Raw genomic sequence first — 26,804 nt, 5'->3', positions numbered from 1 at the left:
ATTCTTCTAAATGTGGACAACATTTAAATCAGTAAACTTAAAGTAACGCAGATCATTCTCCATAAGGTAGGTGGACCCCACCCAATTAGTTGAAGGCCTTACGAGAAAAGACAGGTCCCTGAGGAAGAAGGAATTCTGTTTCCAGACTGACTTCAGACTCAAGGCTGCAACATCAATTCTCCCTAGGGTCCCAAGCCTATTGGCCTGTCCTTTACGTTCCAGACACGTCTGCTCCCAGAATCCTATGAGCCAATTCCTTAAAATAAATACTTTTCACTTTTATATATATGTATGTAAATATACGTACACACACACACACACACACACAGTTTTTTTTCTTTGTTAGCTCTGTTTGGAGAATCCTAATACGGGTTTTTTTAAAAAAATATGATCAGAGTATCCATTCACTGCTCTAAATATTAAAATATTTGGGGCGCCTGGGTGGCTCAGTCGGTTGAGCGTCCGACTTCGGCTCAGGTCACGATCTCATGGTCCGTGAGTTCCAGCCCCGCGTTGGGCTCTGTGCTGATGGCTCAGAGCCTGGAGCCTGTTTCAGATTCTGTGTCTCCCTCTCTCTCTGACCCTCCCCCGTTCATGCTCTGTCTCTGTCTCAAAAATAAATAAATGTTAAAAAAAAAAAAAAATTTAAAATATAATACCCCAAAGTTAAAGTTAAACCATTATATAAAGTCCAATCACCAGATAAAGAATATTCTGCTAAAACTAAAATGATGGGGAGTGATGATAAAAGGGCCAAGAAAAGTCTTTCCAGTAACTATACCTAAATAAATAAGCCCAATGGACATTCCTTTTTAATAATTTGGGGGCATTTTAGTCCAACAATAAAATGATTTCAGGGTGTAGACCCCTTCATAAGTTATTACACTTCATAGAAAAGACTTCACCAGAATTTACTGAATGAAAAAAAAGAGAAAATATGCTGAGAAAATTTAAATGAAAAGAAGAAAAATATTAACTACCTCTTGGTTATCTTTGTTTTGGTTTGCCCAGAAAATCTTATGATAAAGCGTCTCCATTGAATTGCTGGAATCAGTTCGGTCAAAACAATGTCGATCCAACACTTCCAACGTGTGCAAAACCCGACTAATGGTCACCCCTAGATGTGGAAATTAAGCAAGCAGTTAAAGAGGTCAAACAAAGCCAAACAGCATAGTACAAAGCCATCATTATGTAGGGCAAAAGGGATTTCAAGAAAGTGTCATTCTCAGCATGTGAGAATTGCCAACAAAACCAAACCTGACATTCTAGACAGCGAAGAACTAAAGGGCACAGACAGAGGAATACCCTCAAAAGTCACTAGGTGCCTCTGTCAAAAAGCATCCTTATTCAATACGTTGACTGAGTTATAAGAATCAGAAACAGAGCATCAAGTCCCACATTCACAAGTACTCCTTCTTCTCTTGGGTTCTGTACCTGCTGTTGACTCTTGGCACTTGTCAAAAGACCACCGAACTTCCACTGCACGGCCTCTTTGTTTTATCTGCTGTTCTACCTCATAAATCCTTGCCCGAACCTGAAAGATAATCGCTTCTAATTAACTTATGCCTGGAAAGCCACAGTGGCTGTCTAAATCATGTCAGGTTTTTCCACATGAGCAGAGCATCCTACAGGGAACTACAATCGTGACTGCACCGTAACAAATTTAGCCTGTTGTCCAAGAAGCACATTTTAAAATTTACGAGGGGTGATTCAATGCCAGTTGTCAATAACAAACACTCACAAAAAATAAATGCTTGCTTTACAAGTAAAAATTTTTTAGGATGTCCTCTATGGGAAGGTGAAAGCTCTCAGGTATCATTTTTGAGCCATTCTTCTATGTATGAAAATAGCTAGGCATGTTTTATGAATTTAAGAAAATTGCTTGGTGAAAAACAGGGATCTTACTCTCAACATTAGTCACAGTCCCGCGGTTTAAATTTCTTAAGTCTCTGAACCAAATAACCCGGCACTAATAAAAACAGTTACTAAATATCACAGACTGCCATCTAAGGGAATTGTGTCATGTATGAGAGCCACCATCACAATTACCGTCTGGGTGGCAGGACTCTTTGCAAGAGCTGCCCAACAAGAGCTAAAGGAGGAAGGGAGCAATGTGATGAACTCCTGCGGTCCAGAGAGGCTAACTACTTCCCCCCACATCCCTCAGAGAGATGGGGAGCAGGGCTGGGAAGGGCAGGCATCCAAGCATCTGAGAGGCTAACACCCACTCGGCTCGCTGTGTCGTGATGCCTCTCAATGAAAACACCCGTCCAACCACCGTAACAGAGAGTCTACCTGCTGATTGAAAGCTGTGTTCCCACCCGGCATGGGGAGACTGGAGGGGGCCACCTGCAGCAGATCCAGGGGCGAGCCTGGGTTCGCGCTCTTATTGTCGTTTGTGGAATAATTCCACACCAAGGCACTTGGGCAACAGAGAGTGACAGTCTGGAAATGAAGCAGGAAAATCCAGATATTTAAGAGGAACAAGTATAACAGCTTAACAATAAAAACTAGGCCTCATCATAACTATATTATAGTTTCCTACAAGTACCCATTCTCAACTTTTCAAGTCTTAAGACAAAACTAAAATAGAATTATTAATTTGAAATGGAGGTGGTACAGCTACTGAGAAATTAAGGAATATTATAATTCATAAGCTAACATTCCAGCACAGAGAACCTAGGAAACTTAATAAAAACACAGTAATTATCACTTAAAATTGTCACTTAAAACAATTTTTTCATGCAATTAGAAAAAGGAGATGGAATTAGAATGTGTAATTTCTAAAGTTATAAAATCTAAAAAGGAATTTGTTTTAATCTATGAAATAATCTCTGAGATAATGCAGTAAATAGCTTCATAAATGCTAGACAGACAGTAACCCTAGACCAGTGGGTGGCACATTTTCTATAAAAAGCCAGAGAGTAAATGCTTTAAGCTTTGCAGGTCACCTATAATTTGTCACATATTCTTTTTGTTTTAATAACTCACTGGAAATATAAAATATATTCTTAGCTCATTGGCTGGCATTGGCCTACAGATTATAGCTTGCCTACCTCTACGTTACACCCTTGCAGACATTTTTTCTTCAACCAGCTTGCATGAAGCACCTTCTATGTATGACCCCTCACTCACAGACCACAATGATCCCATGAGGTAGGTAATGCTATTCCCCCCACTGTACCACAGAGGAATAGGAGCCACAGCGGAGAATAATAACCAGCCAAGTTGATTTCAGCACACGTGTCTAGAACCTCTATGCTATCGTTCTGCCTTCTAAACATAGAGTCGATATTATGGCTCCAGTTTAAATAAGTCCTTGCTCCATACTGAACATTGCATCATCACAACCCTAACCATGTGTGGTCATCAAGTAGGAACTGTCACCATCACCCTCACACACAGGAAACAGAGTCTAAAGGTTACATTAGAAACTGGAAGAGCAGAGGCTAAAATCAGGTCTGCAAGGATTCTAAAAAACAGGTCTCGGGCACCTGGGTGGCTCAGTCGGTTGAGCACCCAACTTCGGCTCAGGTCATGATCTCACGACTCGTTGAGTTTCAGCCCAGCATTGGGCTCTATGCTGACAGCTCAGAGCCTGGAGCCTGCTTCGGATTCTGTGTGTCCGTCTCTCTCTGCCTCTCCCCCACTTACATTCTGTCTCTGTCTCTCTCTCTCTCTCAAAAATAAAAAATAAACATTACAGAAAAAAAAATTGTCTTAACTATCATGTTGTTGTGCCACTCAACAAACTGTGAGCTTATTAGAGAAGGGATGCAATGTTTCTTCTAAAATGCAAAACTGAGTATCACAAAAACTAGATTCTGAAGTCTAGGAGACATCTCTGTGGAAACCAGGTGGCAGATATGAAGAACGTCAAGTCCCTGAGCCCCACTACTGCATCTGTCTCCACTGGTCCACATACCCGTCTCCTTCCTCCTGTGTGTGAGGAGGTCGGGGTTCTCATCTCCTGTCCATCATGGAGTTCTTCCCAGTGTTCTTAAAATCACCAATACCCAGGGCACTGATCTATCACACACCCCTCTTCTCCTGTTTGCACTCTCTACTAGTTTAATCTCAGCTGAGAAATATGTTCAAATCTGGGGCGCCTGGGTGGCTCAGTCCGTTGAGTGTCCGACCTCGGCTCAGGTCATGATCTCGTGGTCCGTTAGTTTGAAGTCCCACGTCAGGCTCTGTACTGACAGCTCAGACCCTGGAGCCTGTTTCAGATTCTGTGTTTCCCTCTCTCTCTCTCTGCCCCTCCCCCACTCATGCTCTTTCTCCATCAAAAATAAACAAATATTAAAAAAAATTAAAAAAAAAAAAGAAGTATGTTCAAATCTGACCATCAAAAAAACAAAACCTTTTAAAAAATCTCCACTTACTTAGCAGCAATCTCTCTCCTTTCCTTCCACAGACAGGTCTCTCAAAAAGAACAGGTAGCATTATTTCTCCTCATTCTTCATCACTCCTCAACCCGCCTTACAAAGGCTTCTCAACTGACCACGGTCTTATCCAGCTATCTTCTTACCAGACTTCCCCAATATGGGGGCACCACCCACGACCATCTCCTTTTGGAAACTTCCTGCAGTAGCTAGAGAAGCAGCTCAGCATGGTGGTAAGAGTGTGGACCCTGGATCCAGACTGCCTGGGTGTGAATTCCAGCTTTGCCACTTACTTGCTGTGTGACCTACGCCCCCATTTCATCATTCATGTTACAGCAGTAATATTGGTTCCAATCTCATAGGATGTTCTGAGAAGTGACTTAATACACGTTACAATTTAGAACGATGCTTAGAACACAATAAATGCTAGTAAGATTATAACAGAATCGGAACAATAGCATTCCTATTCTCGCTGTCCTTGTCTCTCTTTAACAATAGTCTCTCCCCTTCCTTTTCTGTCCAGTCTGGCCACACTTTCACGGCCCCCTCCGTGGACTGCCCTTCAGCCGCCTCTTCACCACTCAGGCCACAGGTCGCCACTCACTGCTAACTCTTCAGGTAATCTCACCCCCTCTTGGGGTTTGGGTCAGCCAAGTGTCCCTGTGCAGATGTGGTATGGGATGGGACAGGCCTTTCCTGCAGGGGTTGGGGAAGCCAGCCTTTCTTCCTCTGGAGAGAATGGCCCATGCTGTGCTATGGGGCAAGTCAACTGATGTGTACAGTAGTGGGGCATCACTTTTGATCTTTGTTTCTATTAAACTTGAACTGAGAAAAAAAAAAAAAGTCCCTGAGGGATTCAAATCCACACATCTGGCTGGATGTCTGGCATCAACTTCAAAATGAGACATGTAAAAACTTCTGGAACAAAACTATTTAGAGATGCTAAAGGACAAATAATCCACAACTGTCCAAAAGTGAACTTACCTAGACTCTCCCAAACTGACTTTTTTGGCCATGTCTCTCCCTCTCTTTCCCCTCCCTTGCTACTCCCACAAATCCTCCCTCTATTGTGGCCACAACAATCTAAATCAACGGCACAACTGACCATGGCACCTTCCTGCCTAAAACCCTCCAGTCGCATCCCAATCATAAGGCACCTAGGGAGTCTTATATGCCCACACCCCAACAGGCTTTACACTTGATGTTCCATTAATACCAACCTGCACACAAGATGACTGATCAACCCTCTGGCCCTTTTCCCATGCTGCTCCCTCTGCCAAGAATACTCTTAGCACCTTTTTTTAAAAAAAAAAAACTCTTATAATATGCAGTAGTCAGAACTGCTTCCTTCAGAAAGCCTCTCTGAATTCTGGGTTGAACTACAAGTTCCACTTCTCAACTCCCTTAGTCCCCTGCGCATCCTTCCATTGGCCTTTGCCATAGTATATGGAAACTGTCCATTGACAAGCCTGTCTTCCCCACGAGACCGTAAGCTCTACCTGAGTGGAGAACATGTCTTTAAGGCCAGGCCAAAGCCTCTTAGTAAAGAGCAGGACACCTTAAGAGCCCCAGAAATGTAACCTGAACACTAACTTGTGAGCTCCTCTAGGACGGGGCTGTATCTCATTCCTGACAGCATCGGCCCAGTGGCCTGCACGCGACTGGATGTTCAAGGACCACACAAGCAGTGATACTTGGCCGAACAACAGAGCCTGACAAATTACCTGGATTTTAAAGAAATAGAGAGGATGGCAACCAACTTAGGATGTGGACTGAGGAACCTATAAAATGCTGCACTGAGAAAATGTCTTTCCAAAAGCAAAGTAATATAGCAGACTTATTCTGTGGGTTCCCTCAAGGATTTTATCATTGAGAGTGCTGCATGGTATAATAAAAGGTAACTACAAGAACTTTCTTCTACACAGAAGCAACAAATCTTCACTCAGCTTGATCCAACATAGAAAAATAAAAACATGAAACTTCAATCTGTAAATTATTTGGATGAGGAAAAAACTGGAATGTGACGTGAAAGTTGAAGGGGCAATTCTTAACTCGATTATCTCCTACGCTGAATTTTAACATAAAACAGCAAGGGCCAGGGACTTACCTGCAACATACAACTAAGTCCATAAACCAGGGGGCCATGCTGTGCACAGGAGAGGAAGTCTGAGAAGGCCAGCTGCACGGGACTCATGACGGGGCCAGGGGGGCCAGGGCTGGGGGCCCCGATGCTTGAGTTGTTTGGTCCTATCATCATGTGGGGCGAGTGGGCAGCAAGGAGGCTGGGGCTATCGCTCAGCAGCAAGGCAAGACGCCGGGCACAAAAGTAGGCAAGACGACGAGACAGGTAAGCCGACTGAACAAACTCGTCCGAATACTGAGAAGCACAAGGACAACGGGCTTCAGTCACGTCTGATACTACTCGGTGAAACAACTATTTTAACAAAGACTTTTTTCATTAAGAGAAAAGGGGGGGGGGGGCGGGGGGGGTACTTCACAAGTACTGTAGAAACCAGTGCTGTCCAATAGAAACAACACAAGCCATATATGTAATTTTAAGTTTTCCATTAAAAAAATAACAGGCAAGTGGCACCTGGGTGGCTCAGTCGGTTGAGCTTCCGACTTCAGCTCAGGTCATGATCTCACAGTCTGTGAGCTCAAGCCCCACATCAAGCTCTATGCTGTCAGTTCAGAGCCTGCAGCCTTCTTCTGATTCTGTCTCCCTCTCTCTCTGCCCCTCCCCTACTCACACTCTGTCTCTCAAAATATGAATAAACGTTAAAAAAAATTTTTTTAATAAATAAATAACAGGCAAAATTAAATAAGTAACCTATTTTATTTAGCCTATCATACCCAAAACACTATCATTTCAACAGGGAATCAACACAAAAAGATTTCATGAGACATTATACACTCTTTTCTGAACTAAATATGAAATCTGGTGTGCGTTTACACTAAGAGCACATATCAAATTGCACTTGTCATAGCTCGAGGGCTCGAAAGCTACCTGGGGCTAGTGGCTACTCTAATGGACAGCATGGGCACAGACCATCACAGGGAGGATACACAGGACACCCGCACAGTGTAGTCTCCAGGAGGGTACGAGGGAGAGGAAGAGAATTACTTTTCACTAGATACTCTTTCATATTGCTTAAATGACCAAATGCATGTATTAACTTTCCAGGAAATCTTTATGTTTTCTAAGTAAATCGTAACCAAATAACCTAAATTTTTAGCAGATCTTAAAGCAATCATTAAAAACAGGAAGTTCCCACCCCCAGTGGGTCAAAGAATGTCAAATGAATATAAAAGATCCTCTAATGCTTAAAAAGAGATGATTTTGTTTTGTTTTCACAGACATCTGTGCGAATGGGGCGATATTATGTAAAGAGCTGTCTGCTTAGCTCACCGATGGGAGGCATTAGCGCAGGTGAGAATACTTTAGAAGGACACATGGTTAAAAACTATGAACGTGGCTGACACATGTAGAGTAGCATCAAGCCATTTTTCCCTTCTGTCCCAAAGATAATGTTCTTCCTCTTCTACCTCTACATACTTAATCATCCTAATCAGACACCTTTCTTGCCCATAAAATCAGCTGACTCGTGGTCACATGTACTATACCTGCAGCATGAGTGGTAACAAGAGTTTAAGAAGGTCATCATCCATCGGTCTGATCTTCTCTAACACATCCAAGATCCATGTCAAATATTCATGTTTTTCTAGCATTCCTTCCTTCAATGAAAGAGAAAGTCACACTGATGACGTTAAAGCAAGACCAATTCACATTCAAAAAGGAGCACTGTAACTCTTTTGCTGAAGTGTAATTTTACTACTGTGATTTGTGTTGTATGGTCTCCTTGACCACACCCCAAATTCTAAACGAAACAAAGTGCCAGTGTGATTCTGTATAATCGGTTTGGGGTGGGTTTTTTGGTTTTCTTTTTTTCTTGGTAATCTGCTTCATTCTAAATTGAAAACAATTCCTATGAGAAAGGAAATTCAGAAGCTTTCAGACTCTGAGGACATGTCAAGCACGTGGCCAGATTTCCAGGGAGTATGAACTTATGTCACAGGAGGAAACTTGTCCACTGGTGATAATTATAAAGAACAAAAGCCCCCATCACACTATCATCTCAGCAAGCATTTGAAAATCCCATTAGGTCTAATACCCTCCCAATAACCCCTGCCTCTATCCTAAAATGAATTTCAGATACTATAACCTATGCATGAAATATAACCTTAAAAAATCAACATAATGGCCTAATTAACTGTTAACAAATGAAAAAAATTATAATAAAATAATGTATAAATGTTCCAACATAACTACATTGAAAATAACAACACACCTCAGATTTCCAAAATGTTCCAGAGGTGGTCTAGCCCCTCTTGCACCGTTAACATTTTCATTTACTACTTTCATATAAACACACACACATACGTACATATAAACCAACTATTCTTCTATGATATTCTATGTGTGTATGTATTTAATATCATGTTACAGTTTTGTATTATGACCTACATCATGAAAGAATCTTCAAAATAGAAACAAAAAGATACGCTTTCTGGGAAAGACACTTGTATCTTTAAGGTCATTCTGATAACCACCTTAGTAGTTAATATGAATGCCTACTTTACTCCTAGCAACTTTTTCTTACCTATTTGTCACCAGTGGTCTACTACCATGGTTATCAGAGATTTGTGTGAAAATATACTGACAAATTATAGCTTCAGTATTTAAAAGATAACAGTGACACTGGCATAACATCAAGATATCTACTGGTTGCTAATTTCTAAATTTTAAAATGCCTTAAATCCAAGAGTTAAATGGTTAGTCACAAAAAAGTACAATTTAAAATTTTAAGACCAGTGAATTTGAAGTTGATAAAGAAATGAATAAAATAGAATTCTGTACTTAACATATAAGAGATGGCAAGTGCAAGGTTCAAACACAAGTCTTCATAAATATGACTTTCAACGGCTACACATCCATCCTCAAGATGCCTCTGTGTACATACCCACACCCTTATTTCTGCACATGTATCTGCAGGTGTATGTACTAAGTCAGTTTCACATTTCAGAATATGGCAAATTAAAATAGACTAAACTTTTAAATTCAAACATTAGTGACCCAATTAAAATCATCCGTTTAGGACCTGCTTCCTATAAAGGAGATACTGATTTCAATGTTCCCAATACACAAAGTAATCCTTCCAAAAACATTAAGCATGTTGACACACTTTTTTGAAGATGCAGACTAAATCCTCCACCCAAAGTCGTTAAAAACTCAGAGCAGGCACCAAGGGAGTCCTCTGCTAAATGGAACTTGCATTTGTAAGAGTTGTTTCAACTGCTTTAAAATTAACAATGCTACTTGCCAAAAGGACCAGGCTTTTTCCCACTTTGAGCTCTTAGGAAAATTCTCTTACAGTCTGGAAATTATAAAGTTCTAAAAGGAAAATTTAGAAACTACATATCCTTTTTATCCCTTTCCTCTTTGGTCAAAATAACAGGTAGTCAAAGTCTCTGCTAGTCATAAAACTTCAGCTGAATACACTTCTCCCTCTTCCTCACTAAGAATAAAGACTGAAGCAAAAAACAGCACAAGTGCCCTCTTCTGGTCAATATGATTTACATCAGCTTCTCGGAGAGGAGGATTCAGTCATTCCTCAATGGCCTTATTCATCCTCCCAACTACATTTTAAACTGCTGCTGAGCCAAATTAACATGACCCTCTTATGGAGAAACTAAGCCCTAATGGAGATCTATGAGACAGGAAATACCCACACAAATATTTTCTGAATGTATCTAATTTTTGCAAAAGAAAAGGTTTACAGGGATTATATTTAATACAGCAAAGGCAAAGTAATTAACAGCATTAAAAGGGCTAAGACCATTGAAAGCTGGAGATCAATATATCCAATAGAAGCTGTCATGTCAGGGCAAAGGTGTTACCTTCAATACAACTCAAGGTGAGAAATGTCAGACTGCTTTCTTTCAACATATTGGTTCATATAAAGATATGACTTGACTCCTAAAAAATTAAACGATAAAGTATTTGCTCTCTTCTTAAAAGCAAGCTAGACAGCCTTGAGGTTCTTGGGAAGGTTACCTGGAACATGTGAAATGCCAACTTTTCGTTGTATTCCCATTGCTTCATGGCTTGCTCCACATCTGGTGGCACCGGGACAGGACCGTCACTTGTGCTGGAAGCCATGTGGTAAAAGTCAGAAATCTTGGCCAGCTGCTCTCGAAGATATCTGGTAGATATTTGTGTCCACTCTGCGTTTAAAAAAAAAAAAAAAATTTTGTTTTAATTTCCAGACAAGATGGATAGAATAATTAATGTTTTCTCCCCCTTTCTGACAATCTTAAGGATATACATATAAAACAAACATCTATTACAAAAAAGTGGTTTTGACACAGCAAGCACTGTGCGAAGAAGTACAACCACCCCAGAGCCTTTGAGTAATGCAACGTGGCCAGACCTAGTAGGAATGTTGGACAGCTCTTGGGTGGAAAGGGCGGCTCTCCCCTTGCGCCTCTGTGACCCCTAAACTAGGAGAAGAGTTGCCCACACTTGAGTTATGTGCATTTAGTGATGCTCTAGGAGCATAAAAGATTTTTTGCATACAAAAAGCCACAAGCAGGAAATAGAACTGTGGAGGTGAGTACTTCAAGAAATTTCAATTCTACTGAAGAATTCAAAATCCTTCAAATGCAAGTCTTAAGGTAGATTTTTCAGGCTCCAAGTTGGATTTCTAACATGCCTAATTAAGATCTGTTTTGTTTTCTTCAGTCTGTAAGAGGACTGGCATTCGCCGTGGGCTGGCCCTTCACAGCATTCCGACCTGCACTCTCCCTCTCCCTGCACCTGCCAGAAACACAAGCGCGGCTGCCTCTTAGACAGCCATCTGGACCTTCAATTAGTCTCCGCTCCACAACCAACACAGGATGCCTCAGAACTCAATCAGAAAGAGTAGTGAGCAACAAAAGGTAGGAGTACAGAAAGGAAATAGGAAAAGTACCATTACAAAAAACAAAAAACAAACAAAAAAAAACACTAAAATTATTCAAAAATGTCTGCCAGAGGGGCACAAATTAAATCAGTGTGTTGCCTCTGGCAACCGTGAGGGATGTGATGCCAACTTTAGCCCATTCTGTGGATAAAAATGTAATAATTGCATGCTCACAGCCAAATTTCCCCAAGGATTAGTGAAACAGCATTTCAGAAGAAACCACCCTACTGAAACGTTACCACACAATGCTGTTTTCCCATTATCCAGGCAATTGGCTCTCCCGCCTTATTTTTAAAGGAACCTATCTTGACAAAAGTAGGAGCAGAAACTAAACATCTGTTGGGGACTGAGGGCTTTGTTTTTATTTTTTAAGTACTGTTAAAAGTACTTGACAATAGTCCAGAGAGAACTACTGTTAAGTTTTGGTCTAAACAACTTATTCTCATTGTGTCTTATTTAAAATTTTCAGATGCACGTGTTAAACTGTAGTAATTAAGCCAATGCAAAAAGATGAACAGATACTAGGTCAACATTCTGTCCCTAGTGTAACAGTATTTTAGAAAGCACCACCAATAACATATTAATATTCATCTATCAGCATTAAAGACATAACAATACATTATCAGCATCATCATCTGATGCCCCCATTATGAACTAATAGTCTCATGGCACTCGTTTGACAAAACAAAATGCCCACCATCAGATGAGATAAGTTTAGCTTGGCTATAATAAGCAAAAACAAAAATAACAGGGATCCAAATCCCAGCTTTTGTGTGCCAAGCCTTGCTATTAACTCTCTCAGCATGGTACCATCCTCAATACCCCCACAGAATATTTCAGCCTCAAGAGCTAAAAATAACTCACATATTCACACACCACCTACTTCGTCCAGGGTATATCTTCTTTTCAAGATTATTAAATACATAAGAAACATGTGTTCACTACAGAAAATGTGTAATGCAGAGATAAAAAAAAAACATCTGTAATCCCATCACTCATAATTAAATACTCTAGTATATATCTTTTCAGTCATTTTTCCTTTATATGTGCTGGGATTTTTTTTATTTTTATTAAAATAAATCTTTAATGTTTATTTTTGAAGAGACAGAGCATGAGAGGGGGAGGGGCAGAGAGCGAGGGAGACACAAAATCTAAAGCAGGCTCCAGGCTCTGAGCTGTCAGCACAGAGCCTGACACAGGGCTCAAACTCATGAACTGTGAGATCATGACCCAAGCTGAAGTTAGATGCTTAACCTTAACCAACTGAGCCACCCAGGCGTCCCTATGCTGGAATGTTTATATAAACATGCATTTCTTTTAAAAATTATGCTGAGGGGCGCCTGGGTGGCTCAGTCAGTTAAGCGTCCGACTTCAGCTCAGGTCACGATCTCACGGTCCGTGAGTTCAAGCCCCGCGTCGGGCTCTGGGCTGATGGCTCAGAGCCTGGAGCCTGCTTCCGATTCTGTGTCTCCCTCTCTCTCTGCCCCTCCCCCGTTCATGCTGTCTCTCCCTGTCTCAAAAAATAAATAAACGTTAAAAAAAAAAAAATATGCTGAATAGGACATTCCACAATCTGAACTCCTTGTGGGATTCAAATGGTATGCAAATGTAGGTCTCTTGAGTAGTGTTTTTTAACACTAACTATATTTAACCGGCAGTAAGTTATCACATCAATCAGATAGATTCAGAGGTCTGGGACATAAGAGTCTACAGAGGATTAGTATAAAATTAGGATGCACACAAAATGTTTATTAAAAACTGAAAACAGAAAATAACAAACGGCCCCCAGTCTTCCAACACCACGAAATTATTAGGATCCACTGACATCCCTCATGCTTAGTTAGGACAAATAATGAAAACCGAGCAGGGCTGGGGGGTGGGGGCCACAGTGGCAAGGCAGGCAATGGTTCTCAGCCCTGGGTGTGAATTCAGTCCCAGGGGGAACTTCGACCAAATTCCAGTGCCTTCAGTTCCTCCTGACAGATCTAGACTTAACTGGCTGGAGGAAGGAGCTGTTTTTTATCAGGTGATAAAAAGAAAATAGGAATGGATAAAAGTCACAGGGAAGATGGGCGGGGGGTGGGGGTGGGGGTAGGATGTGCAGTGTTCAAAGGTGCAAAAGGCGCAGAAAGTGACCAAGGAGACCACTCTGAATGTGGAGCAAGCAGCTCTAAATTCAAGCAGCTCCAAGGATACGGCCACATTTGCAGTTCACTGATGTCAAGCAGAACTCCAGGTCCGTGAAGCCGGATTATTAGAAAGTGTGTCCACATAATTCACATTGAGAGTGAGTGGCACCAGGAATCAGGACTGAAAAGAATGACTGGTCCCTTTGACAACACTCCCCGGAGCCTCCATGAATCCCACAGCCATTTATTGCCTCTTTGTTAATGCCTAATCCCCAAGACAGAAGGGGTTTCGGAGGTCATACAGCTCACCCTAGCATTTTATAGATCCGGCACAGCAGGCTTATGCAAGGTCATACAGCTAAGCCAGAAGTACACCAACAGGTGTGAGATGCCCCACTGTAGTACATGAAAATATGTAAATCGACAAACACATAAAGGTCATAACAGACATGCACCAAGTTCCGTTAAAGATGATCCTCCTTGGCCTGGAATACCTGCAGTATTAATAAGAAAACTGGGAGCCTGACAGAGGAGGAATCTACCCTGGGGGCAAACACAAAGCATGCCAAATGCAGCAAGGCTCAAGGGGAAGGTATCCCGGCAGCAAAACATTAGTTGAGAAGCAATAGAGGGCTGCATTTAGTGGTTTTGCTAAAATGAACTTTGGAACAGGATGGCCTTGGGTCCAAATTCTAATTCTGCTACTTGCCTGTGTGATGTGAAACAAGGTATCTAACTTCTGCTAAGTCTCGATTTCCTCCTCTGCAATAGGAATCAATAATACACACACACACACACACACACACACACACACACACACGAGTTACCGTAAGGATGAGTTACTTAGCATGGTGCATACAATGCAGAAATAGATCAATATGTGGTAGTTATCATCACTATTATTGGGATGAAAAGTTTCCTGAAAGGAGACTAAGGGTTAGATCTTGACTGTCAGAGGATAGCATCTGTTGTCACTGATGTTAGACCCTGCCACTGCCACAGCTGAGCTGCCAAGCCTAACATAATGCTCTGGATAAGGATTTATAAAATCAAACAATGAGTTTCATGGTTCCAAAACCTTCAATGGATCAGCAATCCTTAATGAATTAAGGCCAAACTCCTTACCTGGAACTTAAAATCATTTCAATTGCTACCTATCAGTAAGTACCTGAAGTTGCTTTCTGACTCTCATGCCCATGATGCTCTTTACCTACAATACCTCCTCTACTCACCTGTGTTCACTTGTGATAATTTTTCTGGACCCAATTCAAACGTGACATTGAATATGAAGCCTTTTCTAGTCTCTGGACACCAAGCCACCATCTAACGGGGCTCTCTCTGTTCTCTGACAGATCAGAATTTCTGTTCTTTCATCCTCTATCTCTTTCATCTCCATAAAACTATGTCTTATATAGTCAACATCAGAGTACTAATGTGAATCAATACACAATGAGGTGCTGCCCAAAATAACTACTAAATTAAGTCACTCCCCAATTATTCTGCCTCCCAAATCTTCCTACAAACATCTTTGCTTTTTAGGGTTTTTTCTTTGTTTTTGTTTTTTGTTGTTGTTGTTGTTGTTTTTCTTTAGAGAGAGAACATTCAAGCAGGGGGAGAGGGGCAGAGGGACAGAGAGAATCTTAAGCAGACTCTATGCTAAACACAGAGCTCAATGCAGGGCTCAATCCCTGGCATCATGACCTGAGCTGAAATCAAAAGTCATATGCTCAACTGACTGAGCCACCCAGACGCCCCTCTGCTTTTCAGTTTAAACTCATCACTGCATACCTACCTTTCAACACCATTTAGGAAATGCCAAATTCCCTGTCTAGTATGCTCTGTCTTTGTTACAGCCAACACATCTAGAAGCACCTGCTAGTCAATGTACTGCAAAAGGCCCAACCAAATACTGAAGTTTCATTTCTCTTTAATAAACTTCCGGTAAATACATGTGTGCGTCCTTTAATTTTGTGAGGCTCATTTTCCTGGCCAAATTCTTTCCTCTGATATCAAAGCCAGTGGGAACTCACTGTGGAAAATAAATCCAACAGAGATTATTTAAAACTTCAACCAGTCCCAGAGACTAAGGTGCACATTTTTAAGGTGATCCACTTGATCTAAAACTTAAGTCAAAGATGACAGTTTCCTTGAAGGAGAAACTCATCCTAAAAAATTCTTCCTATGGCTACATCACTAAAACAAAAGTCCTTGCTTCTCCACAGAGGGAACAGCCTGCTTCTCAAAACTGTAGGATGTTGAGGGTTTAATCAGCCTGACTTTGGTGCATATTGATTGAGGAAAAAAAAAAAAAACTTCATACATGTAAGACACAACACATTCCACTTCTAAATACTCAGTAAGAATGACTGAAAGATTTTCTACCATTTTTTCTCATAGTTTCTATTGTTAAAAGGCTTTCTTGATCAAAGGATACCATCAATCAAGTGAAAAGACAACCTACAAATTGGTAGAAAAATATTTGCAAGTCACCTATCTGATAAGAGACCTGGATCCAGAGCCTAAAATGAACTATAACAACTTGATGATAACAAGATAAATAACCCATTTTTTTTAATTGGCAAATGATCTGAATAGACATTCTCCAAGAAGATAAACAAATGGCCAATAAGCAGATGAAAAGATGCTCAACATCATTAGCTACCAGGAAAATGTTATTCAAAACCACAATGATATACCACTGGGGCAGTGATAAAAAGACACTTAACATCAAGTGGTGGTGAGGATGTGTACAATTTAGAATCCTCATGCCTTGCTGGTAGGCATGTAAAATGCAAAACAGTTTGGCATTTCCTCAAAAAGTTAAAAGTGGAGTTGCCATAAAACCCATCAATTCCACAACTATATTCCCAGAAAAAATCAAAGCACACGTCCACACCAAGATTCATCAAGAAATGTTTGTAGTAGCATGATTCACAATAACCAAAAAGTGAAAGCCACCCAAATGTCCATTAACTGGTGAATGGATAAATGTGTTATATGCATACAAATACCATTCAGCCCTGAGAAGGCATGAAATGAACTACTGACACATACTACAACATGGATGAACCTTGAAAACATTATGCTAACTGGAAGTAGGCAGTTTCAAAGGACCACATATTGTAGGATTCCATTTATATGAAATGTTAAGAATAGGCCAATCTAGAGGGGCTAATTAGATTGCCTAGTGTAGATGGGGAGGGAGGGCAAATGAGAAGTGATGGCCAAAGAGTACATGATTTCTTTCAAGGGCAACAAAAATGTCCTAAAATGTGGCCATGGCAAGAATATGCAATGAGGAAAGACAATCACTTCAATAAATGGTTCTGGTAAAACTGGACAGCTGCGTGTTAAAGAATAAAGCTGGACCACTTTGTAATACTACACACAGAAATCAACTCAAAAGGGATTAATGACCTAAATGTGAGACATGAAACTCTTAGAAGAGAACATAGGTAATAATCTCTTTGACATCAGCTGTAGCAACATTTTTCTAGATAGGTCTCTTCAGGCAAGGGAAACAAAAGCAAAAAAATTAAACTACTCGGACTGCACCAAAAACTTGTATGCAACAAGGAAACCATCACCAAAACAAAAAGAAAACCTACTGAATTGGGGAAGAGATCTGCAACTGACATACCTAATAAAGGGGTTCACATGCAAAAGATGTAGAGAACTTCAACACCACCGAAATAACAATCTGATTTTAAAATGGGCAGAGAATCTAAATAGACATTTTTCCAAAGAAGACATACAGAAGGCCAACAGACACATGAAAAGACGCTCATCACTGATCATCAGGGAAATGCAAATCAAAACCACAATGAGACACCACCTCACATCTGTCAGAATGGCAAGAATCAAAAGCCCAACAAAGAAGTATTGGCAAAGATGTGCCCTGTTAGACATTCCTCAAAAAATTAAAAGCAGAATTACCATATGATCCAGTAATTCTACTACTGGGTATTTACCCAAAGAATACAAAAACAGTAATTCAAAAAGATATATGCACCTCTATGCTTACTGAAATATTATTCATAATAAACAAATTATGGAAGCAACCGTGTGTCAATCAACAGATGAATGGATAAAGATGTGCTGTGTGTGTGTGTGTGTACACACACACGCGCGCGCGTACACAAATGGGATATTACGCAGCTGTAAAAAAGGATGAGATCTTGCCATCTGCAACATGGATGGACTTAGAGGGTATTATGCTAAGTGAAGTAAGACTGAGACAAACACCCTAGGATTTCACACGTTTGTGGAATCTAAAATAACAAATGAATGAACAAACAAAAAGCAAAATCAGATCTATACATACAGAGAACAAACTAACGGTTGCCAAAGGGGACAGGGGTCGGGGGATGTGCAAAATGGGAGAAGGGGAGTGGGAGACACAGTCTTCCAACTATGGAATAAGTGAGTCATGGGAATAAAAGGTGCAGTATAGGTATTATAGTCGGTGGTATTATCATGGCATTTTATGGTGATGGATGGTAGCTACACTTGTGAGTACAGCATAACATATAGAAATGTTGAATCTCTATGTCGTATACCTGAATCTAATGTAACACTGGATACCAAATATACTCAAAAAAAATTTTAAGATTTTTAAGTCATCTCTACACCCAACATGAGGTTTGAAACCACTAAAGTATACTTTACATGAACTGCAAAGTTTGTTAATATCTTAATATAGCTGTTATATAATTTTATTAAATGTTTTCTTGAAATACGTTACTATCAGTAAGAAATCATCTGCATTGCATGAAGTAAAAGACTATCCCATACTGGTAAAAAGTAATACACTGCAAGATGATACAGGACTTTGAGGGGGTGGGCAGTGGGGAGGAGAGGGGCAAAAACAAGGGTGTCCGTGGGTCAATGGTTAAACCTGGGTGAACAGTAATAGGGACTTTATTCTTCTATATCTGTACATGTGTGAAATTTCCATAATAAAAGGCTTAAAAAAGTTAATCAGTTGTATCCTATAAAATGATTCACAGAAAAACCTGAAATTCCCTATTCAGCCACTATTCACTTGGGAAATGAAAGGGGGAAATCAGCATGCTGATTGGCAGGCTGGATAAAGAATAGTCCAGATGAAAAGTGCTGTCTCAGTGCGCCCGGAGACCGACAGAGTCAGCCCAATGGCTGGAATGCTGTGTTTTGCTGAATGGTCAGTCACTGAAATCAGGCCCTCTGGCTGGAAAGCTGAAAAGAGCGGGGGGGGTGGGGGGGGGGGTGTAAATGGCAGTGGAGGGAGACAGTAGGAAGGCTGTGATAATAGAGTATGACATTTTTTTCATGTTTTAAAAAAGTTTTCCACTAATACAGAATTACCTGTAGAACACGGGTGTTTAATGGCAAATAGCCAGTATCTGTTTTTGTCTGGATGAGTAATTTTCCTATGTTATTTTTTAACTGGCTATTTCTCTCTGGTTTTATTTACTGAGCAACAATATGAAGTACTGTTAATTAAAAGATCAAGGTGGCTACTCAAAATAAAAATTATGGGTATTATAAGCAGCAAACATTAAGTGCCTACTATGGGCCAGAAACTGTCCTGGGCTCTGAGGCTACAGGGGGTTGAAGATAAAGCAGCCCCTAATTGGGGCAATTCAACCTCAAACTAGGCAAACACATAGGGACACAGATCTTGACAGCAGTGAGGTTAAGTGCTCTGACACATCACGTGACCCAGGAGAGGAAGCAAGTGGACACTGTAGTCAAGTCTTGAGGGACAGTAAGTACAAAGGAGTTCCACAGACACAAACAGCACTGTGCAATGTCCCAGGCAATGCAGAAAGCAGAAAGCAGAAAGGCAGAAGGACAGAAAGCGCCTTTGAGACCAGATAGGTGGTGACCCAGGCCAGAGGTCTTCAAACGCTAGTGCATGAAATGGTCACCAGAGGGCGCTGGTTAAACACACAGATTTAGCTCTGACTCCAGAGATTTCAACCTCAGAAGTCTGGAGTGGGGTCCAGAACTCTGCATTAATAACCAGCAGCCCAGATGACTCTGACCCTGGTAGTGATGACCTAAGGAATTTGGTCTGTCATCACAAATGATTAAAAGCCACTGAAGGATTTTAAGCAAAAGAATGGTAGGATCAGATATGTAAATTAAGACCTTCTCAGATAGTTGTAGGGGAGAGAAAGTGAAAGGAGACTATCAAGTCCATTGGGGAGGTGACCAAGGAGGGAACGAAAAAGACGCAGGTGACATGGTAACCAACCTGATCCTGGAGAGAAGGAAAGAGAGGAGCAGGGCATCTTCCAGATTTCTCCGTGGGGTGGCTGAGCAGATCCTGGAGCCACTGACGGAGATGTGGAGTAGAGACAGGGAGCAGGGGGAGGGGTGAAAGGGCTGAGTTCATTCTGTTTGTTTTTATTAACTTTTTGTTTTAATTAAACTCTGTGCAGTTGTAACAAATACTGCACAGAGATCCGACGTACCTTTCACCTACCTTCCCCAAAAGCTAACATCTTGCAAAACTACATTCAATTATCACAACCAGGATAGTGGCACTGACACAATCCACTGACCTTACCAAGGTTTCTCAGTTTTGCGTTCAACACCTGAATTTGCGGTCCCGGAGATACTCATAGGGAAACATGTCTGAGGCAGGTGGACACACAGGTCTGACACTCAGAAAAAGAGTCAGTGCAAAAAGACACAGGTATGGGGGCCGTTATCATGTGTCATTTCAATGCCTCAAAGAAAGTGATTATGACGATAGAAGTACCCAGCAGACATAGTCCAGGGGCAGATCGGTTTATTCTGCACAGTCAGAATATTAGTTGGCATCCAGCCCCACCTAGGCCCCCAGCATATGTTAACTTGCTTGGTAGTGGTTGGTCAAGAGCACAGGCTCTCAAGTCAGAAGACATGGTTCCTGTCTCAGCTCCAATCACTTGCCAGCTCTGAGATCTTGGGTAAGTCACTCAGACTGCGGGTGCCTCGTTACTTGTCTACAACACAGAGTTAAGTGTACTTAGCCCACAGGGTTATTTCCAGAATTAAGAGATAAAACCTGCTTACAACTCTGGGGCATGCCCAGAAGAAAGCAAACACCCATGATTTACAGGCCTGGCAGGCGGGAGCCCACACATAGGAAGGAAGTCACCATAGGTGAAAGTAGCTCAGTGGATGAGGCAAAGAAGACCGGTAAGGAGGCTTGGCTACTGTGGAAAAGTCTGTCTGGGTGTCTACCAGGATGGAAGTGAGCTAAGGAAAACAGAGAGAAGTTTCCTACTCTCTGAAATTCAAGGGAAGGAAGGCTTGAGGGAGAGATGATTCGACCAACCGTTATGAGCAAAGGGCATCTTACCCAAGGAGTGAATGATGTAAATACAGGAAGGAGGGACAATACTCCAAACAAGATAAGGACCATTACAAGGCAAAATATAAATAACTGCACAGTTGTGGGGCAGACCATTAATGTTTAAGGATTTCAGGGTAAAAACAGACCAGACTGGCCAATGAAGGAAATGGATGGCAAGGTCTTGGGCAGGGAAAGGAGGAAGTGGGGCTGACAGGGGAGGGCTGGTAGGAGCAAAAGAGTTGCATTCCTAGGAAGCAAGTAAACTCCTAACTGTGCCTTTCTGCATCCTAGGTGCTGTGGAGTATCTCACACCTGAGGAGAAGAGACTTTGACACTTCTCTTGGTTTGGCACTCTAGGCTATCAGGTCTCCCAGTTTTTGTTTCCATTCTGACGTATGCAATGTTAACTGTTGCATTTAGGAATTTTTTTCCAATAGTCCTTTTTCCCTATCAGCCCCATACAAGCAACTGAAGCCAAGGCTCTTGGCAACCACAGAAGCCAATTTTAGCCCCCAGAACAAGACTTTCTTATTCACCACATCAATCACACCCCCGACTTCTCGGCAGAAGTACAGCTTCAGGGGTTTCCTCCTAACAGACGGGCTCATACTCAACATCTGCCCGGCTCTGCTCCTTCTCAGGAACGTGAGATGGCTCTCTGAAATTAATGCTATAATTATCATATGGTACATTTCTCAAAGCTTTTCAGATATCTGTGTATACCTGAATGAGCGGCGACCTTGGCCACGCTGAGATATTCCTGTCAAGAAATAACAGGCACACTATTTTCACAAATATTAAATTGGTGCATTTAATTAACCCCTTAGGACAGGTCCCCACAGTCCTCCACATCTGAGACTAAGCCTCAAGTTTTATTGCCCCAGGAGAGGAAAGCTACAGCTCGACAATAGACTTGGTAAGGAAACCACAGCTATGCTTCCCTGTGTGCAGAACATACCTCTGTGCACCACTGAAACCTCAGATATACAGGGAAGCCTCCCCTGAGGACTTGGGTGGAAGGAGAAAGGGAGGAGCAGGCCTGGAGAAAGACATTTGCTGCCGGCCCCATGGAGACATGTGAACTACTTAAATTATTACACTGGACATTTCATTATCTTCACTCCTCTCTCAGTTTCTGCTACTGAGGAAGTGGTTGAAAGCCCTGATCATTGACAGAGCCACATTAACTACATTTTCACTTTACACTTTACATTGGAATTTAATTTCATAATGAGCTTGGTTTGAGTCAAGTCTCAACAGTAGAAGCACTGTGTTTACTACTTAAGACTTAAATGCAATTGCTGTGAAGTTCATACTTCTGAACAAGCCTTAGGTAGGTAAGAGTCTTTCATTAGAACATGAATACAAATACTACAAACATTGGGGCACCTGGGTGGCTCTGTCAGTTAAATGTCCAACTTTGGCTCAGGTCATGATCTCACGGTTCACAGGTTTGAGCCCCACATCAGGCTCTGCGCTGACAGCTCAGAGCCTGTAGCCTGCTTCAGATTCTGTGTCTCCCTCTGTCTATGCCCCTCCCCAACTTGTGCTCGCAGTCTCTCTCTCTCTCAAAAATAAACATTTAAAAAAAAATACTATAGGGGCGCCTGGGTGGCGCAGTCGGTTAAGCGTCCGACTTCAGCCAGGTCACGATCTCGCGGTCCGTGAGTTCGAGCCCCGCGTCAGGCTCTGGGCTGATGGCTCAGAGCCTGGAGCCTGTTTCCGATTCTGTGTCTCCCTCTCTCTGCCCCTTCCCCGTTCATGCTCTGTCTCTCTCTGTCCCAAAAATAAATAAAAAACGTTGAAAAAAAAAATTTTAAAAAAAAATAAAAAAAAATACTATAGACATCACATTGCCAAAACCTACGTAAAGCAACTCTAGACTAAAAAGCCCTAAAACACAAATTGCTTACACACTGTACAGACCAAGCAGAAGCAGACCCATCCCCATTATCCTCTCCTCCAGAACTCACCTGGCCTTTTGTTTTTTTTCCTGGAGCCCAAGAATGATGCATGACGTATTCATTAAATCTATTCACTTTTGTCCAAAAATCAACAACTCAAAAACAACAAATGTTGGCAAGGATGGGGAGAAAGGGGAACCCTCTTGCACTGTTGGTGGCAATGCAAACTGGTGCAGTTTGGAGAACAGTATGGAGGTTCCTCAAGAAACTAAAAATAGAACTACCATACGACCCAGCAATAGCACTACTAGGAATTTATCCAAAGGATGCAGAAGTGCTGGTTCATAGGGGCACATGTACCCCCATGTTTAGGGCAGTGCTTTCAACAATAGCCAAATTATGGAAAGAGCCCAAATGTCCATCAACTGAACGGATAAAGAAGACGTGGTATATATACAATGGACTATTACTCAGCAATGAAAAAGAATGAAATTTGCCATTTGTGACAATATGGATAGAACTGGAGGATATTATGCTAAATGAAATAAGTCAGTCAGAGAAAGACAGAGATCATATGTTCTCACTCATATGTGGAAGTTGAGAAACTTAACAGAAGACCATGAAGGAAAGGGAAAGAAAAAAAAAAAAGTTACAAACCGAGTGGGAGACAAACCATAAGGGACTCTTACATATAGAGAACTGAGGGTTGATGGGGTGGAGTGAGGGAGTGTGGGGAAAATGGGTGATGGACATTGAGAAGGGCACTTGGGATGAGCACTGGGTGTTGTATGTAAGTGATGAATCACAGGAATCTACTCCTAAAGCCAAGAGCACACTGTATACACTGTATGTTAGCTAACTTGACAATAAATTATGTAATTAATAAATAGCTAGCTAAATCTATTCACTTTAGCTGTGCTACTCTCTCACAAAGACACTCCAATTGGTAATTTGACCCTTAATGTGTTTTCTATCCTGTCAATATATTCTAGGTACCCCTGACTCCAAAATAATGGCAAGTTGAAATGAACTTTAGAGCCACTTCATTCCAGGAATTTCATTTGAAAGATTAATATATACTTCCTCTGAAAAGGACTCTGAAACTTAAAGTATGTCTTTAAAAAAAAAAAAAAAAAAAAAAAAAAACTCTCTATTCATCATGGAATTAACATTCCAGGGCAGACTGCAAAACACAAACAGCTTTCCTAAGTTATTAAAGTTAGTAGCCTGGGGCCCTTTAAAAGAACAGGGCCACTATATGCTCAGTATGGAACAAGCACCAATGTTCTTAAGAACATACATTAAAGATATACATGCAAACACATCTCGGAAGATACACAAACAACCAGACTGGTAACAATTCCTTCCGAAGCATGTGAAGAGGGGTCTGGGAGACCATGTACGGATCAACAGTACAGTGAGACTTCACCACCCTCTTTGAATACTGTGTTTTATACAATGGATATATATTAGCTATTAAAAAATTTGTTTTCATCTCACACAAGAAGCCGTTTTGGGGTTTGTTTGTTTTTTTCTTGAAATTCATTAGAGTTGAAGCAATGGATCTGCAAGATGCACAACAAATAAAAACTCATTGAACACCGAGCCTTCTTCACAAGGCTCACCTCACAGCTCACCCCACACCACCCTCACTCCAGCTCCACATTCATCCTTCAGTTGGTGTGACCAGCTTGGAAATTCTGTACAGCAAGCAAGACCAGGATGGAATTCCCAGTTTTCCCACTTTCCCTGGATTTTCTTACCATAATTTGTAAATTGGAGATACCCGCTACCTGAGAAGGATTTTGTAAGGAGTGCCCCAAATGCAAAAACAGAGTATCAGTCTGTAAACTACAAAAACTTGTAACAAATACTTTTGTTGTATAATACATTCCAAGTGTAAATGTGCACGCATGTACCAATAGCCATGGAGAGCAAAGAACTACACTATTAATTAGATTGGGATTCTGATTAGCATTTTATCACACAAGACGATTAATCATTTCAAGCAGGAGTCAACAATAAAATTGACTAGAAAACATGAACCCATTGCCATCCAAAGTTTCTAACAATAAATTCAAGACTAGGTAATTCCCCCAAAACAGCAAACCAGAAGAAATGACAGCAGTAAAGACCAAGCAAATACAGTACCCAGAACTCTAAACCTAACTCATTGGCTCCCAGCTTGCCAGGAAGGGAGATAATCATCTAAGACCAAGAAATACTTTTCAAGATACAATAAAAAACTAAAACAAAACAAAACTTTCCTAATTTTTACTTCGAAGACTAGACTTCCTTAAGGCCCAGCTCATATTTCACTCCTTCAGAAAGCCTTCCCTAATTTTTCATCTCCCATCATTTCCTCTATGATTAGAGGTAATTATGAACTGCCGATTGCTCTGTTTGACAAAGCCATTTTCTCTCCACCAAAAATGACAGCCCTTAAAGGCCGGCACTTGGTTAAAATTCTCCACAGCATCTACCTCAGTGTATAAAAACTTAATAAACCTTTTTCTTAAGCCCCCCCCCCCAATTATTCGAGTGAAATAGAAATCCTTTTGGTGCATTTTGCTAAGAAATTCAAAAGGAATCATGGGCAGATATTACCTTTGATTTCATCAAAAATGTAATGATCTCACACACACACACACACACACACACACACACACACCATCATGACCACCTATCACCCACCTGCATTCTACCTTGAAAAGGACCATAACATTTTACTTTGGAAAATGTTTCCATAGAGCAATGATGAGTAATGCAGAGTTACACTGCAGCATATTAAATTTGATTAGAACTTTTTAAAGTAAACATAAAATGAATAAAGAAAAATACTTAATGTTAAATGAAAATGTTAAAGATAAACTGGAAATGAGAATAGAAACTCTAGTAAGTACACACAACACACGCAGGGAGGCAGGTCTCCATCCACCCACTGACTAAGCCTAGATGCCATACAACCTAGTAGCAGTGAGCACCGTCAGCATTGGGGTCTTGCTTTCTAAATACTGTTCCCACTAGGGGCGCCTGGATGGCGCAGTCGGTTAAGCGTCCGACTTCAGCCAGGTCACGATCTCGCGGTCCGTGAGTTCGAGCCCCGCGTCGGGCTCTGGGCTGATGGCTCGGAGCCTGGGGCCTGTTTCCGATTCTGTGTCTCCCTCTCTCTCTGCCCCTCCCCCGTTCATGCTCTGTCTCTCTCTGTCCCAAAAATAAATAAAAAACGTTGAACAAAAAAAAATTTAAAAAAAAAGAAAAAAAAATACTGTTCCCACTAGAAAGAAGTAGGATTCCTTTGAGCAATGACTGACTACAGACCTGAGGCAGGAAAAGTACAAGATGAGCCTGAGACACTTTCTGTGCCAAAAAGCAAAGATGTGCTCTGAGACAAAAAGGTGTCATGTCAGAAAGGATACAAAAGAGCTTGAAACATCTTCCGCTGGCCAACTTTTGGACAATCTGAACACTAAAATGAGGAAGAGTGTAACTGGTTGTAAAATATTGGGTGAATAGAAATCCATGAGCCCATCACAATGACCAAAGATAATTTTTTTAAATAGGAAAAAGAAAGAAAGAAACACACTTACCACCACTAAACATGTCATTAGAGCAATTCTACTCAGCAAAACTGATAATCAAAGGAAAGGAATTTAGTATTTACTGACTTTTTTATAAAGAATTACAATTTATCACAGTTGGTAAGAGAAAGCTTGTTTTCACAGAAGAATGCCAACATCTAGCCATTCCTAATAAAATAATGACTTGGTGCCTGGTTCACCAATAGATGCTAAAACTTTTAGATAAAAGATTGTTGGGGAACAGGAGAGTTACAGGTGCCAAAGTCTTACCCCAATGCCTTTATTGCAGAATTTTTTATCCAGGTAGCCAAGAGCTACGCCACCAATTAAAACCTATTTTCAGGCCTAAGTACGGCATGAATTTAAATACAGTTATACAGGGGCGCCTGGGTGGCTCAGTCGGTTGAGCGTCCGACTTCAGCTCAGGTCACGATCTCGCGGTCCGCGAGTTCG

General features: G+C 41.2%; 1 protein-coding gene across 4 annotated transcripts in view; it reads right to left on the bottom strand.

The window, feature by feature from the left end:
- The window catches only part of MED12L (mediator complex subunit 12L), a 332,574-nt gene that overhangs the window by 256,755 nt on the left and 49,015 nt on the right, over positions 1-26,804 (bottom strand). For all 4 annotated transcript variants that reach the window (XM_058730222.1, XM_058730221.1, XM_058730223.1 and 1 more), the window contains 6 exons: positions 10,501-10,670; positions 8,010-8,120; positions 6,493-6,762; positions 2,296-2,445; positions 1,435-1,534; positions 981-1,117 (listed from right to left, as the gene is read on the bottom strand). In XM_058730222.1, coding sequence (XP_058586205.1) covers positions 981-1,117; positions 1,435-1,534; positions 2,296-2,445; positions 6,493-6,762; positions 8,010-8,120; positions 10,501-10,670 — 938 coding nt within the window. The remainder of the gene's footprint in view (positions 1-980; positions 1,118-1,434; positions 1,535-2,295; positions 2,446-6,492; positions 6,763-8,009; positions 8,121-10,500; positions 10,671-26,804) is intronic.

This window comes from Neofelis nebulosa, chromosome 5, assembly GCF_028018385.1.
Source record: "Neofelis nebulosa isolate mNeoNeb1 chromosome 5, mNeoNeb1.pri, whole genome shotgun sequence".
NCBI lineage: Eukaryota > Metazoa > Chordata > Mammalia > Carnivora > Felidae > Neofelis > Neofelis nebulosa.
The sequence above is the reverse complement of the archived record's forward strand: the minus strand, read 5'-3'. Positions and strand labels throughout refer to the sequence as shown.